Source organism: Athene cunicularia (genome assembly GCF_003259725.1).
Source record: "Athene cunicularia isolate RWA chromosome 10 unlocalized genomic scaffold, athCun1 chr10_part1, whole genome shotgun sequence".
NCBI lineage: Eukaryota > Metazoa > Chordata > Aves > Strigiformes > Strigidae > Athene > Athene cunicularia.
In genome coordinates this window covers 3,131,783-3,149,230 of record NW_020799112.1, presented here as the reverse complement: position 1 = coordinate 3,149,230, position 17,448 = coordinate 3,131,783, and the positions used below count along the sequence as shown (strand labels likewise).

Here is a 17,448-nt window from a genome sequence, read left to right as displayed (position 1 = left end):
CCAAACAACATGCCACGACTATAAGAATGCCTAATACATAATACATGAGCAGTTCAGGACGCCAGTGAGAAGGGCGAGGGCTCAGGAAGCTGAAGAGCAAATTCCTCTTGTCAGCAGAACTCTAAACCAACTATTTTCTTCTTGGAGAAAACCTGCAGTGTCAGAGAGAGCAAAAGACCACTGGGAGGCTACTGGTTTGCTCAGTATCACCAATGTTGCAATGCTACCATGAAATTTGTGAAATACCAATTTCAATTTATTTCGGAATATCCTAGCAGAATTGAAGTCTGATGAGAATCTGCTTTCATGTGAAGTTCTCTAGCCTCCCTCATTACATGGGGAAGCCCGAGACAGCAATCTAGCAGCTCAGCAATTGGAATGCTACAGATGCAATGGGGTTTTTCCTTCTGATCTTTGAAGGTCGCATTCACGGTTCACATCTATGCTGTTTGGCAATAAATGCTGTTTGCTCCCCATGAAAAGTATTGCATTGCAGATTTAGTTAACAAAGCCTGCAGTGAAACTGCAAACTAAGCTTCATGTTGAAAATGACCAAGTCAGCTCCTGAAATCATCACAAAAATTCCCAAAATAGTCACCTATATCCTTCACAAACATTTTTGTTTCTAATGTGCAAAGAATGAATTTACAAGAAATGTCAGAAATTTTATATAGCCAGCTCCAGCCCACCTACTCTTTCTTGGATTTTTTCTGCTTATGTGAAAAAACCACATACTTTAAAAAAAACCCCAAAAGTATTGCTTTTTAAAGTTCATATATGTTCTGTAGTCGGTTCGATCTTGGAAAGCATGAGAACCATCACTTTCCCGTCCATCCCAACCAGTTCTAGCCAGTAAGAAAAAGGAGCTCTTACACAGTACAGCAGTATGCAGTATGGACATACGCTTTTAAACTCACTAACCAGTTTGTTATCACATGAAAAATTTTAATTCACACCAAGCTTTAGTCAGAGGAGACTGTTTTGGTTAGAGTCTTCTGCTGCAACACCACTCTGTTCTGGACACTGACGACCTTCCCCCATTTTTATGTTCTCACCTCTGAATTAGGTTGCAGAACTGGGTTTTCAGCTTCTAACACATTTCCAGGAGCAGGCAGCAGAGGGTCAGTCTGAGAATCTGGGTTTTTTGTTTTGAAAAAAGGTTCTTTCATGTCTTGCTGGTGTAAAGCAGAACCAGGACAGCATCTCATATAAGGGCAAGCAATACCTAACTGCTTCTTATTGCATCAGGGCCACAGAAGGCCCAGGCACCCCTCCTCAGTATCACAGCTGAGCTGGAGCAGGGATTTAACAGTCACTTGGACATCAGATACACAAACTAGTGGTGCTTACTGCTATCCCATTTTATTTCACATTTATTTCAGGATAGCTTGAGTGGCACAGAAAAAGAGCAGTAAACTTCCTAAAACACTTGATTATCATGTTAATATATTCATAAAAATACTAGGAAATTTTAAAGTATCCCAGGGTAAAAAACCAAATACACAAAGCAAGTGATTCACAGTGCTCACAGTGAAAGGCCATGACATGACAGAAAATGTCCAGCCCAGTCAAATGTACTTTGTGATTATAAATCATGTTTGACTGTCGGCTATTAAATCTGTTTGCTGCTCACCTACAGTAAATACTCAGCCCTTGACAGAGTACTTGACAAGGAGACTAGCAGATCAAGAGATCAAGATCTGGAAACATTCTTTTTAAGCAGTGACAGTACACAGCGGTATGGTGCATGATATAATTCACTGATGTAACTCAGTCAGAACAGCTTACTTCCAGTCCGCAACTGAGATATCATGTGTGATACAGCTGTGGATAGAAAGGATTTATTTCTGACAGTTGAAAAGGATATTGGCAGAAGGATGCTTATTCAAAACTCACTATTCTTGTTCTCTCTAAACTTCCTCCTCACACCAATAGCTGTTTCATTTTTGAACCCGGAAAAATGAATCCCAAGTTTTTGTTTTACTAAAATTGTCAAGAGCTTGCATTATGTAATCAAGATAAGCTGTGATGCAAAAACGTTTGATTTAGAAAAATTCCAAAGATACCCATAACAGATTCGGTTTCCTTTTTTTTTTTTTTTTTTTTTTTTTTTTTTATGAGCAGTTTATTTCTGTGAGTTAGCAACATTCATCATTTTCAGTCTGAAACCCCTCTTAATAAAACATCTGATATAAAAGCCTTGGGGAAATGCCATTAAGAACAAAGACAAGGAATGCACTTTTATAGTTAAATATTTTCAAACTTAAGAGAAAGTGTTTTGTTAATATTTTTTGAATATTTGCAGAGACTACATTTCAAATAATTCCTAAATGAAGGATCATTAGGCTAAAAGAACACGTGATAGCTATGCCATAACTGTCAGTGCTCGTACCACCACCGCTTGCAGTCAGGCCCACCGTGGCTGTGCAGACCAGCTAAAGTGCAGGCTTTGATACTATTTTTATCACCCGGGTAGCTCAGCCCTATCCTGCAACAAACCAAGCGACGCACCCGGCGTCTGCTGCCTAGTTAATTCTTCTCCAGCCCTCCCTCCCATCAGGGTAGTGTTCGGTGCCGAATGCTGGGGGTTGCTCCCCCTGGGTACCACCTGGGATCTAGTTCCTTGCAAGAAGCAAGGGAGCAGGCTTTGCGGCTGGAGGCGCTGGGGAAAAGGCCCTTTTTGCCGACATCCACAACTGCTGCTCCCCCGAGCCCGCAGCAAGGTGAGGTGGAGCTGCAGCGGCACTTACCGAACGGGCCACACGACTTCAGCTGCAGAGCGCTTCCCTGGGGGCGATGCTGAGCTGCTGACAAACCAGCTGATCCTGCAGGAGCAGGTAGAGGTAGGAATTGGGTATGTAAACTACCCCTAAAAAGAGTTCTGGGTGGGCAAGCCAGGTCCCCAGGATGAGGTTAGAAATGGACCAAGAAAAGCTGCCACAGCAGAAGAGCCCACAGTTCCTACAGCACAACCACAATGACTTCATAAATTTTCATCATTTCTGAATATTAGTAGCTGGACATGCAAGGGCATACAATTTAGTGGGCGCTTTGCACACAAGCCTGAGTATTTCTGCTTCAGTTGAGTCCATTGTAATAGTTATTTACCAAAACCACGCTTCAGTAACCAATAAAGCATTTCAGTCTTTCCTTGCTGGTATTATTGCAATAGTACCCTTGTGACTTCAAAACATAAACACTTGCTCTTCAAAAAGCCTTGCAGTACCCTCTGAGCACCCGGCAGCACATGGCTCAGGGACTTAGCACAAGGTTACTCAGATTTGTGCCACCAGGGGGTAAGAAACAACTATGTCCCCCCCCAGCTATCTCTGTACTGAAATTTCTACCCTCTGGTCAGGGAACTGACACCATCAGTCTTCCCGCTGGCAGCCTTCATCACCAAACTAAAATCCTCAGAGCCTCTCCCTCATGGCTGCAGCAACAAGCTCAGAGCCAGCCGTGAATAATCTCTCCCACAATCAACTCCCGGTGTTTACCTGCATGATTGCCTCTGGAGAAACTTCTACCAGATGGGATGGTGCAGGCCCAAGGCACCGATCTCTTTAAAAAAGTGTTAATGTGGGGGAGCAGCATCTTTAAGCCTTAGGAAAAAAAAAGAAATATAAGGAAGAAAGTATATCCCATTGTGCTCACTGCTTGCAGTCTTCCATGTTTCCTTTCAAGTATTCAAGGAAAAGCTATTCTTGTTAAACTAGAGCATAAAATTTGTGTTTTTCAGTCATATACTTTCATATTCCGTTCATCTCTGGAGGAACAGTGTTGCTCATTGCACTAGAGGGAAACAACTTTTGTAAATGGGAAAAGGAGAGGAGGCGCTGCCTCTCCATTAGCTGTGATTTTCCCCATGAGGAGAAAAACCCCGGGCTCGGGGGCAGAGACCAACGGCATGTGGAGTGTTAATGGAAGAATCCCAGAACAAACCAAATCTGCCTGCAACGAAATCCTTGTGTCAAGCACTTTGTTACTAGTGATTATAGGTCTGTTGGACAATGCAGATTAACGAATCTTTTTTATTAGAATAACAATGAGTAAATCCTCATTCACAGCTACACACACACTTTGACTAAGCAGCATCACTTCATTGGAAATGAGACAAATTATCAGCGGTGATTCACATCACCCTCTTCTAAGCACCTACCTAGGTTTTGTTATAAACAAATTATGGTTTACACATTTAATTAATATATTATCTAATTAAAACATTTTTTCTAATTTGTTAAAAAAACAAAAAAAGATTCTTTGACTATTAGTTCTTATAATCATCACGAAGTCCCAGGTGAGAGGTGCCCAAGCACTAGCTGAGTAGTGCTAGCTTTAACAGCCTTTGCAAAACTATTCAACGTGAATGCTAATTATAACACAAAATGGTAAATGGAAAATAGAATAAAGACAAGACAGTTTATCAAGGCTAGGTAGTTGTTTAATGGGATACAATCTTGCTGTCTTGCTTGTCTTGACGAAATTAGAGAAGAAAAACAAAACAAGACTTAACAGACACAGCAGGAGAACAACTGTAAAGTGGGCAAAGACACTCTTCTGGGGGAGACGCTGGTGGCTTCTGCCAAAATGGAAATGTTGAGCTGGAGGAGAGAATCTCAGAGCTGGTTTCAGGATTAATTTTATTCAATATATTCATGGGAGATGATAGCATAAGACATTAAGAATGGGCTGGAAATAGCTGTTGCTGAAACAAATAGGTAGAAAGAAATATTGTACAGGAAATATCTGATAACCTTCAAGCCTGGGGTAACAGAAAGCAGACAAAATTTAAGTTTCAAGGTGCAAAATGAGAATGAGATCAGTAGCAAAAGGGTCCAATAGACTGTGGCACCTTGTTAAGTAAAATTGCAGGAGAAGAGAAAATTGCAGGTATATCGGTAGACCGTAGTTCAATTAGGTGCCACTGGTGTGATTTGATAGTGGAAAAAGGCAAATATGATCCTCTGATGTACCAGAAGTGTTTCTAAGAAAACAGAGCAGGCATTAATGCCATGGTACAAAGCAGCAACTAGTTTTTACTGGAGTAGTAGAGCATCATCCTTGTCCAACCTGGATTTATTCAGCCTTGAAGAGGTACTGTAAGAACACACAGGAATCAATGGAACGAAAAACCAATATCTCAGGAAAGAGCAAAGGAGGTTTGTTTGGATTCAAGAAGAGGTTGAGAGAAAACCAGTTGTACAACATATGAAAGAAAAAGAGCTGTTGAAATGAAAGGGAAACGTTTGTGTACGTAAACTTAGGCCTAAATGTTTTATGGCTCCATTGTGGTTGGAAACTAAGAAGCAAGGTTGCAGGGTGAGCAACCATAGCAAGTTAAACATGTCTAAACCTGGGCTGTCACCTGGCTGTGTTTCCTCTCCCGCCTTGCTGTAGCCTGTGGTGGGGTAGTGGCACACACTGTCTAGACCACAGCCAGGTCTGCTGCCTGGGAGGCTGGGGCAGACCTGCTTTAGATTTGAGATGCTGGGGATTCTGAAACATGGCTTCCACATTCTTCAGGAACACATACTGAGGACAATAAAGCAAATTTTGAGATGGATCCCCCCCCAAATGAATAATGATTAAGTGAGTGTCTATGGTAGGAAGTCTTTTTTAGACGGGCTTTTAGCTGGAACCAAATCCCTCTACAAGCATCAGCCACAGGGAAAAACCCAGATGAATCTAGCAGGCAGGAACCGATGCCTCCATCAAAGGAGATTCCAGCTTTCCTTCAGGTGCGGCTGCAGTGCCTCCATTTTTAACAAGTTCAAGTCTTACTCATGTTAGCAGGCAACAGACAGAAAGTAAAACTGTTGAGTAAGGCACAGGCTGCACTTGGCATACACATGTGCACACAAGCACACAGAATGCACGGGGGGAACACTGCTCCCATAGCCTGCTTGGTAGAAAGCCTGTGATCTAGAAATGTGCAAGAGCTATTACAGATTTCACATTTAAACAGGTGTCTTTCTACACGCATTAAAGGGCTAAAATATTCCTATAGTTATAATAAGCAAAATCTGGCTTTTGCATTTCTAAAATCATTGAAGCAAGGAAGTAGGAAGGCAAAAAGATGAAGCACAGAATCTGTTGTGAGCAGTGAGGAGAAGCAGTAACCTGTTCCCTTTGCATTAGTGCCAGTAAAAATGCCAGAGCACATCCTGGAGACAAACCTGCCTGCAGAGCTCCAGCAAGACTGCACCTCTGTGCTACCAGGGCAGCGTGGCTTACACAGGATCCTTTAACTCACACTGTGAGAGTGTCCTGCTAGGTGTGCTGCAAAACTCATTCTCTTGGTCACCAAGGCAGGGTGGAGCTTGATAAGAGTTTTTAATACGGCATTGCTTCTTGCCCTTGCATTTTTATGGCTTGGAGCAAGATGTCTAAATGGCTGAATGAAGTTCATTTTATCAGGCCCCTAGAAGGGTTGCTGGTCAGCAAGCTGACCCCTGGCACACTGTTGTGGTTGTGTGTGTGGTTTTGGGTTGATAACAAGTTGGTGCTGCATTCTCCATTTAGGGAATTTAACAGGTGATTCTCTCAGATGTACAGAATTTGCCATCCTTTCATTATAGCAACTGTCCCAGTTTAAAAGAGGTGGGAGAAGGCACTGAGTGAGTTTTAGCATTTACTAAACAAAGAGATATGTTGAACGGAAACAGCAGAGTAATTTCACAGTGTGCTTATCACTCTCCATTTGTTGCTTGTGGCAGTAAGCCCGACTGCTGGGGTGATACAAACGCATGTGTTATTTTCACTTACCTCCGGGCAGCGTTTCTGGGACAAGGAAGCTGGGTGCACAGCTATGGGATGTAGTTAATGGCATCTGGAAATATTCAGTCAAAATTTTGGGGCTGAGTTGGTTGTGGAGCATCTGACCAGAGTGGTTTCTGTTGGGCAGAGGGGGCGATTTAAGAAATTCTTTTACAGCAGCAATGCCTTCTGCCATTGGGATGTCCTCAAAAAAAGGGAACGGGGGGGAGTGACAAGTCTGTTGCCAGGGTATTATCAAGGCCTTTCCTACTTTCTTCTATGAATAGCAAAATCTTGTTTCTTTACATTTCTTTCACAGCAGGATCCCTCTCTGGGATGTGTGTGTGCAACTTGCCCTTGGAAACATTAGGAAAACTGGTGTTTTGGTTTTGAGATCCTATTTCTTAATGGGTGAGCATATGCATCAGATGAGCATATGTAATCCTATCATTTTCCTGTGGTAGCACCAGTGATAACAGTGGATCCACTGCACTCTCCATATCCTTTATCTACATTGTTATCTTGCCTGGCTCTGTAGTGCAGACACTTTGCTGGTGGAGTCATTTGTCTCTGACTCTTGTGAACCATTATCCTACTGTCTTTCCTTTCTCCCCACTGCTGGTGATAACAGTTAAGAAGGAATTACTGCTGTCAAGAAACAGTAGCACTGCAAGTGTTACTACAACCTGTAGGTTTACAAAGGTTGTCTGCAGAAATTGATCCTAGCTCTTGAAGAAGCAAAAAGACCCACTCACAGGTCTGCAAATCTCCACAGAAGCCCTAGGGCCTGGGTGAGCAGCACGAGGCTGCCGCTGGCCACTGGTGTTCACCCCAGAGCTCGCCCTGTTCCTCTCCAGTCCCAGCAATAAGGAAGCAAAGCTGCAAGCTCAAGTGTCCAACCGTTGCTTGCCAGCAGATCCTGCCTGAGTCCCAAAACTTAAACAGCTGTCTTCTCAACAGTCACGGTGTAAAGCAATACACTAACACATTTATTACACGATAACTGCTTAGGGGACAGTGGATAGATGTATAAACTGCATTCAGTTCATATATAAGCACTTGTGTTGCACATAAACTGCTTGAGGGAAGGAACATATTCATTCTCTTTATGGTTACAGTCCATGATTTTACCATAATGCTGTAACATAAAGCTCAGATAACATTCACCACTATATTTTCAATAACATTATCACTATGTACTGGTTAACTGAGGCTCTCAAAGTAAGAATGGCTTGTCCTAATCCTGTTGTAAGTCAGTGGGAGGATGAGGAGTAGAACACAGAAATCCTCTCCTAGTGCCACACTCAGAGCATGTCACAACTTTATTCCCTTCCCTTTGTGGTCTCCCAGCATTTCCTCAGCAGCACTGTTGTGACTCTGATTTACCATTGCTGCAGGGCAGTCTGGAAGTTGGGAAAAAGATGAAAGAAGTGCAAGACTAATTGTTTTTCTTCTCATTACTCAGAAATTTCTGAGATGCAAGGGGGTGTGCTCTGATGGATCATGTGGACAGGAATAAACCTGACACATGGACTTGTGTGATGGGAGGGATCCGCAGTCCGAGACCGCAGCAGAGGGACGTGGCCTGGAGCCACACAGAGTGCAGAGCCCTGATAGGAAATAAGAGCCCTGGTTGGTTTTGGGGCAGCAAAATCCACTCAGCTCCATGACCTCGCCTGTACTGTGGCTGGCTGAAAATCACAGACTGCCTTGGCTGGCTCCATTTGCCACATGGGGTCATGGAGCAGGACAGGCTGCAAAAACACCCAAAGGCACAAGTGAATCCCATGTATTGCACAGGAGGTTGGGCAGTGAATGCAAAAGCGAGGGAAACAACACTCATTGCCAAGCATCTCAGACACACAGACTTTCAATTTCCTGCAGATCCAACGTCCACATTCCTAAGCTCTCCACATGCCTATCTTCTACTTTTTTTTTTTAAAAAAACCCAAAACTGTCATGGTGAATTTATGCCAGAGACAGATTGATTCAATAAAAAGAGTTGTTATAGCAATCCCAAAGGAAGACCTAACAGCACATCAGAACCCAAGTGTTGTCTGACAGCAAGCTGTCTCCCTGTGCTGTGAATCCCTCATTAAAACACCCCACCACTGACCAGGTGGCACAACCACTACCCCATGTGTCGATATTCATACGAGCACAAGATTCCTTTACTTCTCCACTCACATCTAGACAGCGGGTCACTGTCTTACTGAGAGTCCTATGGCAGTGAGTTGACTCTGATCTTTCTTTTTAGAAAATGTATGGTAAGAGGAGCTGTTGTCCTTAAGAGCTACTATACATCTCTGCTCTGCAGAGATCCCCCACCCAATGCTAAATGTGACTTCCCAAAAAATACAGCTAGTGCTGCTTTCCACACAGCAGAATTTACACCTACTTCACTTTTTCAGTATTAAAAACCAAACGGTTTAATAAAACTTTTACAGATTTTAACTTTGAAGAAACCTCACCCATACCTGTGCCCTTAGCCCTGCCCCAGCTGCCATTGCTCTGAGCAAATCTAAAGGTCTATTGGTTTTTCAAGGTAGTTTATTTGCTCCATATGACTGACAGTAGGCATCTGGTAAACCTGCAAACTATGTGCACAGATCAGCTCAACTCTTTATCTTTCTGTCTTCAGTGCAAGGAGTTCACCTTCCACACTGGGTACGAGGTGCTCATACAGCGGCTGTTAGATGGGAGGAAGATGTGCAAAGATGTGGAGGATTTGCTCAAGCAGAGGTAAGAAAACCAGAGTGAAAGAAGTGTGAACAGCCTCCATTTTCTCTCCTGTTTGGCATCTGTAAAGGGATAATAGGCTGTTTCTGAATTTGGTAGTGATACTAGTTTACATAGAAAAGCCCGAGTGATGTGATTTGTGAAGCTAGATAAACAGAAATTCCAAAGATTTGAGAAGACTGGAGAAGGAGAACAGAAGGAGAAAGTTGAAAGAGTCAGAAGTCCAGAGGTCCGTTAAGACCCAGGTCATTATTGGACCAGAATCACATGGTAGCACATACATCCACAAGCAGCATTACTGAGTTTCCCCCTTTACAGGAAGCAATGACCTGCACATTTTAATTTCACTTTGAACATGCTGTTGCCGCAGGCACTGTTTCACTTTCCTGCAACTACCAAAAAGGGGCCATTTTTCAAATATAGACAAAGCTATATAAAGATGCTACCAAAAGCCCAGACACCCAAGACAGAGCACATCATTCGCCAAGCTTACCAGACTCTGAATAACAAAGTTGTAGTTTATGTCCATCCTTTATATGCTGCTTAGGTGCCAGTCAACAACAGCTATGGATGGGTGATGCTTTTATAGGTAAGAAAATACATATTACACAGCTGCTCTGACTTCTTTGCAATGCATTTTTGTATTTCTGACTTAGAAAAACATATATCTGAACTCTGTTTCTGTTTTTAAGTGGCTGGGTTTCAGCAGTTTCAACATGTAGCATGAGACATGTACATGCTCATACATGACCTGTAGGAAAGACCACACAGTATGGATTATATATTGAGTAGGTAATCCTAGAGCAGTTAATCTCAGAAGCTGTCTCCTTACGAATATTGCTCTGTGTGTCCCCATCTAGTTTTCCAGTTTTAGGTTTGGTTTTCTGAAAGCTACTTTTCAAGCACTGGGCCTTTCAAGGGGATGTGAGCTGTCAAACTGAAAGTTGACTATTTCACAGAGTGCAAAGAGTTTCCCATCAAAATCTGAAGCTATTTGAATTGCTTTTCTTGACCACCTGTGAAAGCGTATTTCACTGCTGCGTGTCACACAGTCCTGAAGTTGCATCTGTCTGATGGTAGCTTAGCTTTAACTGTTTAAAATAGCTCCTTTGTGACTCATTACTTGCAGAGATCAGAATTACGCCGTAGGCTTCAGGAAGGCTTTGCACTGCAGCATGCAGCTGATGCCACACATGCCTGTTTCTTTCCAAAACATTACAGAGGTTCCTGCAAGTTGCAGGATGAGGTTCTTCCTGGTTTGTGGTGGAGGCACAAAGGACTTTCCACACAGAAGAAAAAAAACCCACATACAGTCATTTCACAGATTTGAAAGCTACAAGAACAAATGTTTCCATGAGCTTTTTCATACCCCCAAAACATTCCAGTGGAGGTACATATGTGCATGTGCTTGGGTGTGTACATGCATGTTGGGGGAAGAGGAGAAAAGGTAGTGGGCACGGAGTTGCAGAAAGCAGCTATTATTTCTAGTTTATCTCTGGAAGATGTTGTTTCAGCTTGTCCTCATGTCGTTCGTGGGAATGACCTAGAGGAGATTAAAGCATGGGATGAATCTCTGTTCCTAGAGACTGCCCATATCATGGGCTCCATGCCAGAGTTTCAGAAAGGGCTCCTGCAGCAGCTGCCCTAAGCCCTGGCTACACCAACACTTTTCCACCCAGGTCAATCACTTTTGTTCACAAATACCCATGCCTGGTCCAGAGGAGGGCCTAAGAGGGTAGGACGTGAGAAAGCAGTTGTATTCTAGAACAAAGCCTCGGATTTAAAACACAAAGTATGTTCCAGCTCTTCATGGCTGCAGGAAAACCTAGAACTGTGTGCAGGAGTACCAGAAAATGGGAAAGGCAGCACTAAGAGGTGAAAAGATGGTGCCAACCACCTGTCAAACTCCTCTGACCCTGGGCTAGTCCAGTCAAGTGCCTAAAGTCTCAGGGTTTTTGCAGGAGCTGGAACTGGCTTAAGAGCTGGCTGTGCTTTCTTCCCATGATAGAGTGTGTCCTGAGCAAGCAAAGTGTCCTGTAGCACTGCAGTTATTCTCATTGCTGTACATCCACCGGTACTAAGCAAAGTCTCTGACACTAAAGTGTTTCTTGTTATTTAAATCATAAGAAAATTAGGCCATCCTACTTCTGCAGCGTTATGTGTCTCTGGAGTATATTTCCATTTTGATGAAATTTCATTCATCTAACGTGAAAATGAAGTGGCCTCTGTGTGGCCTGTCGCCCTATTTTGCACCCCATTCTTCTAGGAGGACTCCCAAAGCAGTGATGGAGTAACACCCTACTGAAATGCAGCAATTTCTAGTGCAGGGTGACAGCAAATAACTAACCAGACATGGGAGCCATGGACAGAGGCCGAGAACAGCCCCCACTCTGGGCTGCTGTGTGACCAGCACTCCTCTCCCGCCACCTGACAGATCTCCTTGGGCTGGGGGAAAGTCCCCAGGATGAGCCTGCCTCAGGTCTCAGAAGATGACCGCAAACCAGTGAAACTGCTGCAGAGCCCCCGGTCCAGCTGGCTACAACACAAGGTGTTCAGAGCCATCAGACGCAGAGGAACAGCCGAAAGGGCAGTCACATCTTCTCAGGGACCCACCCCAACAGCTGCCGGGTTGCAAAACTGAAAGACCAGCCCTCAAACCACTGGAACTCAGCAAAGAGCAACAATAAAGCACAGTGTGAATGAGTGGGAAGATGTACGTAAGAACAAACCAGCAGGCTTGCATGGCCTCACACCCTCATCAAAATTCTTCTTTTGAACAAAGGGCATGTTTCTCTAAGGTGCCCAGTTTCAGGCTCAAAGTGTTCAAAATGCTTTGAAACACCTTTTGAGAACTGGACTTACCCTAAACAAAATCTCCACCACCAAATCGTAGCACCACATTATTAATTATTGACCATCCAATAGATTTTAGCAGCTACTCAAAGACTGCCCTGGTCTTGCACCCAGGAGAAAAGAAGTAACATATTTAGTAAAAATACTTTTTTTTTTTTTTTTTAAAAACAGAGAATAGAAATTTCTCCCAGAGCTGGGGGAGGGGAAAACAGCAAAGAAATAATTGTATTTCTTTATTACCATAGAAACAGAACTACTTTCCTGAGTCACTAGTTACAGTTCCCCATTAGTGAGACATTGCATCATATTGTCCCTTCCATAAAACTGTCACAGCCTCACCTTACAGCCAGCAAGGCTCCTTCCTCCTCTGCCTCCACTGCAACAGTTTAAGCAGCACTTCATGTCTTCAATGGTGAGAAATTTTCCCGCTACTCCCATTTATTCACAACCTTTCTTAAACAGATCCTTTGGAACCTACTCTTCACTCTCCTCCCAGCCTTCATTTTGATGAATCAAGGCAGCCATCGTCTTTTAGGTTTGTTTTGCAAAAGAGTCTCTCCGTTCTGAACATCTTCACTACACTTCTGTACATCTCTTCTTCGAATTGAATCCAGCTTTTTGGGGAAGAGTTGTATGTAGCACTCCACAGTAATCAGAGCCATGGAGGTGGGTTTCACTTTCCCTCATTTCTTCTAAAAATAGCTCAACCATATGTTTTAGAGGTAACTAATAGACTAGGATTGAGGAGCTAGAGAAATTAAATTGTATTTCTGCGAATGCAATTACAAGAGTGTTGTAAAGGTGATCCTGGTACACTAAGAGAAATTGAGTAAGTTTTTCTTTTAACAGAGCACAAGCAGAAGAGAGATATGGGAAAGAGCTGATTCAGATTGCCCGAAAAGCAGGAGGACAAACAGAAATCAAGTAAGGAATTATTTTATTATTAGTGCAAATGAAAGCATTTCGGAAGCAATATCAGACTCCTGTGTTTTGCCTATGAATGGGGTCATACAAGCTGCTCACTTCAGTGCGCTATACATCACTTCACATTGTACAGGAAAAATGGGGAAACACCACAGTCCTTCAAAGGAGGGTTCACAAAATCTCCATTTGGGAATTACCAGTAGGTCTTTACTAAGAAGTTTTTAAACTTCAGGATTCCTAACAATGTTTAACATTTGCTTCCAAAAGCAAATTAAGTGATGGGGAAAAAAAGGAAAAGGTTGTGAAATGTTTAGGATAGTGGCTTCACAGTTCTGGGAAGCTGGTGGACACTGAGGGGCTGTGACAGAACAAAAGCAAAGTGCAAAGACATCAAAAATTAGCTTCTGCAGCAGGAAAAAGGCTTAGCTTAAGAACACAAACTTTAAACCTCTTTGAAGGGACTTAATTTGAAACAAATCGATAGAACTACTGAAATACACTAAAATGACACATATTTTTCTCTGTATCCTCTACTGTTATTTCAGATCATGTGTAAATTGTGTTGGGAGAGGAAGATATATGTTGGCATGGAATTTAACTTAATAAACACTGCTGATAAACTGTAGCTATTATTGATGGTAGCAGCAATAATAAGGCACTTTGTCTTTATTGTAACAAGTAATAATACAGTAATAAGGTGGTAGAGGATGAAGATTTGGGGTCACAGAAGACAAGTCTGAAAGAAAAGACCTCAATCTAAACACAAAACAGTTCTATTGATCCCTGGGGCCTGCTACCCTCATCTATCCCATATGTCATTTCTTAATTGCAGTCTCCTTTTTACGTCGATTTATCAGTCTCAGCGTGAGCATGGTTTCCTGTTCATATTTTATGGGAAAACTTGACCTCAAACCCTTGCACCATCATGGCATGCAAACGCCAGGCAATAGCCCATAGCACTTGCTATCGATTTGGTGGAGGCACATCCAGGCAGACAGAGAAAGTGTTGCACTAACCCAGGCGCCTGGTAGCGTGGAGAGCACTGAGGCTCACTCCAAAGAATGTGCCAGCCTCTCCTTCCCTAGTGTTCCATCTCTCCCTTGCCCTGAGCAATGCAGTAACACGTAATTCCTAGCAAAGGCTGCTGGAGATGGCTTCTACCTTCCTGGTGTCTCAATTCACAGATCTAAACAGAGAAAAGGAAGGAGAAGAAAAAATATTTTGACATTAAAAGAGCAGATTAAGGATGGATGGCTGCTTCTTCCCAAACCAAAGGCTATGATCAGCTTTCCAGGATTAACGAAAGGCTCCACCTAAATGTCTTTACTGGCAGTGCAGGGCAGGCAGAGCAAACGTGTTCAGAAACAGACAGCTTTGGCTGCCCTTCTGTGGCTTAGTGGATAATTCATAGGTCTGACTTTTCCTAAGAGATTATAAGAGCTTGATTTAGAGGCAGAGCCAAGTCCCAGAGTTGGGATATGGATCCAAGTTCCCCTCAAGTTGGGGGAAGTTTGGACTCAGGCCCAGCTCCACTTCGATCCAGCAATTTTATAGCTTGGCATAGAGAAAAGGCTCGATATACTAACAAAGCATGCTGCAGAGCTGATTTACTATGTTTCCATAAACCCCTGCCCGGTCTGGGTAGCGACCAGCTTTGCACTGATATTTTTATCAGAGCAAATGTCTCACTGTATCCGTTCTGAAGCAGAGAGAGGCAACTTTGCTTTCTGTTATTCAGCATCCCCTGGTTATTTAAGGAGTTACACAGGGGAGGGCATTTGTCCAGAGTAAACACTTTAAAATCAGAGAAGACTGGGGTCTATTCAAGGCTGGAAAAACTCATGAAAATTAAATACTTGGTTTTAATGCCTTAAAATTTTTGTCATGGCGTGAAGTTTCTCTTTGTTAATGTGGTATCAACTGCTGACAGCAGTTCTGCTCCCAAGGTCAGTCCTTCAGTGAGACTGGAGGGAGGGAACCTATGTAATACCTATAATAAGAAAAGCTTGAAAGGGCCATGGCACAGCTGTCCCCATGTCTTATTCCAAGTGCTTCCTCTATATAGGGCTCCCTATTATTGACGAGCATACCGAGTCCTAATAGTATTACAAGTACTTGACAGGCTGAACAGGGCTGTTCACATCTTTAAATGCAGCTTTGGGCAGCAGTATTTCTCACGTAAGTCTAATGAAGGTGTTATGTGCAGGTATTTGTACCTAAAACTTGCATTTGACAAATACTAGGGAAAAAAGTAGCTTGCAGGTTTTTTTGCAGAACAGTTTACAGACCGTCCTGTGCCATGCTATGTATTGCAGAGGAGCAGCAATTACTACTTTTATATCACTCATTCTTTTTCTTGCTAATGCAAAATTATTATTGCCCAGTGTTAAATTCAGACATCTTTTAAACATCTCGGATACTAAAGATTTCTGTCACTTCTCCTGGGAAATGATTTCACACTCCAGTAGTTCTCAGTATCAGGAAGGTATCCAATACCCTTTCAAAAAGTCGATAAAAAGAACATAGAAAATCCGACTACAATAACAGAATCACAGAATCATCTAGGTTGGAAAAGACCTTGAAGATCATTTAGTCCAACCATTAACCTAACACTCACTGTTCTCAACTACACAAAAACTTCCAATAACCACTCAAAAACTTCCAGTATCAAAAAATACCCAGAAGACCTTAAGAGAAACAATTTCAAGGCCAACTAATTCTGTTTAGCGCAACTTCTGAAACTAATGAATTGGCTGCCAAAACCTCCCATCACTCCACCAGGTCAAAGCGATGCTCTGTAGGTGCTGCGGAAAGCACAGCAGGAGGGAAGCGGCACAAAACCGGAGCGAGCAGCAGTCCCCGTGCAGGGGCCTGGTGGCAGAAGGTCCGTGGCTAACGCACTGCAGCCAACGCCAAGGCTGCTGAACTGGGGCCGGCGGCACCGCTGCAGGCGATGGGCAACCCAGCAGGGCCTTGTGCTTACGTCCTCACATTACCAGTGCAAACAGCTCCTTCCAGCTCCAGAACCGCAGTGCCTGGCAGCCGCCCCGCTCTCCTCATCTCATGTACGTAGAGAAAATCTCATAAAGGGAAAAAAAAAACCCTTTCTCTTGTTTCCTGTGCTTTCAAGGAGGGTCTGATCAGGGGAGAAATTAGGCAGTGGTGGGGAGGTACTGCCCAAATTGTTACTTCAGCAGTCAGGACTAGCAAAACACAAGGTGAAGAGAATAAGCACAATGAGTCAATACAAGCAATGGGAGGAAGCCTGGAGAAGCCTAAGGCACACTGCACCAGGCATTGCTGTAGAAAACAGTTCTCTCCCATATTGTAAAAGCTTTTCGTTTTGAATCAAAGAAAAGAACAATTTCAACATTTTTTTGGGCTCTTCCCTTCTCTCCCAAACTTTTGCTTCAGTTGGAGCAAATTGCTGAACTCAGCTAAATGTATAAATAGATTCAACTGCCTGTTTTTATTTACTGAAAGACACAGATGAAGAAAGATGCTGCTGACTTTAAAGAAAGCTGGTACGGAAGTCTGGCTGAAATGTAACAGCAACTCTGGGACCACTCTCCATTGCTTTGAGAAAAATCCAGGTGGCAGCAGCCGTCAGGTTTCCATCCTATATGTCGTGCAGTGCTTGTTCCCTCAGCATCCTTACAGCTCCTCTGATGGAGAACAGAACCCTCAGGACCCCGCACTGCGCGTGCTTGGCGGAGGCCACTAAAAGCCAAGCCCATACCGGGACACTTCACTACTGGTTATCAGCAGCAATATAACATCATAACCAGGGAAAAGAGGACAATGTTGTGTCTCCACCCACAGACTCCTGAGTACCGGAAACGTGAGAAATCATTTTGACCTGAGAGTTATCAGGGGACAAGTGTTTAGCGCTGCTACAGGAGGTGTGACTGACTTCAGTGAGGCCCTCGCTGTTCTTTTTCAAACCAGTATTGGAAATGGCCGCTGTGAGCCTACACCTGTAGCAAAATTTCTAAAACAACTAAAATCAGAGAGGCAGACATGCAGCAGTGAGGGAGATGTGCTGCCCCCACTTTTAAAAAAATTTTATTAAAAAAAAAAAATAAAGACAGGGTTTCTAAAGTTTCTAAACCAGTGCTGGTTACCAGGGGCACAGCAAACAAACACTCCAGACTCCAGCTCAATAGAGAAAATTTC

The 17,448-nt window shown here is 43.2% G+C and overlaps 1 protein-coding gene across 1 annotated transcript in view; it reads left to right on the top strand.

The window, feature by feature from the left end:
- Window positions 1–17,448, top strand: part of PSTPIP1 (proline-serine-threonine phosphatase interacting protein 1) — a 55,564-nt gene that overhangs the window by 10,397 nt on the left and 27,719 nt on the right. Inside the window, exons 2-3 of the mRNA XM_026856131.1 lie at window positions 9,398–9,498; window positions 13,198–13,272. Of these exons, the coding sequence (XP_026711932.1) occupies window positions 9,398–9,498; window positions 13,198–13,272 (176 nt within the window). The remainder of the gene's footprint in view (window positions 1–9,397; window positions 9,499–13,197; window positions 13,273–17,448) is intronic.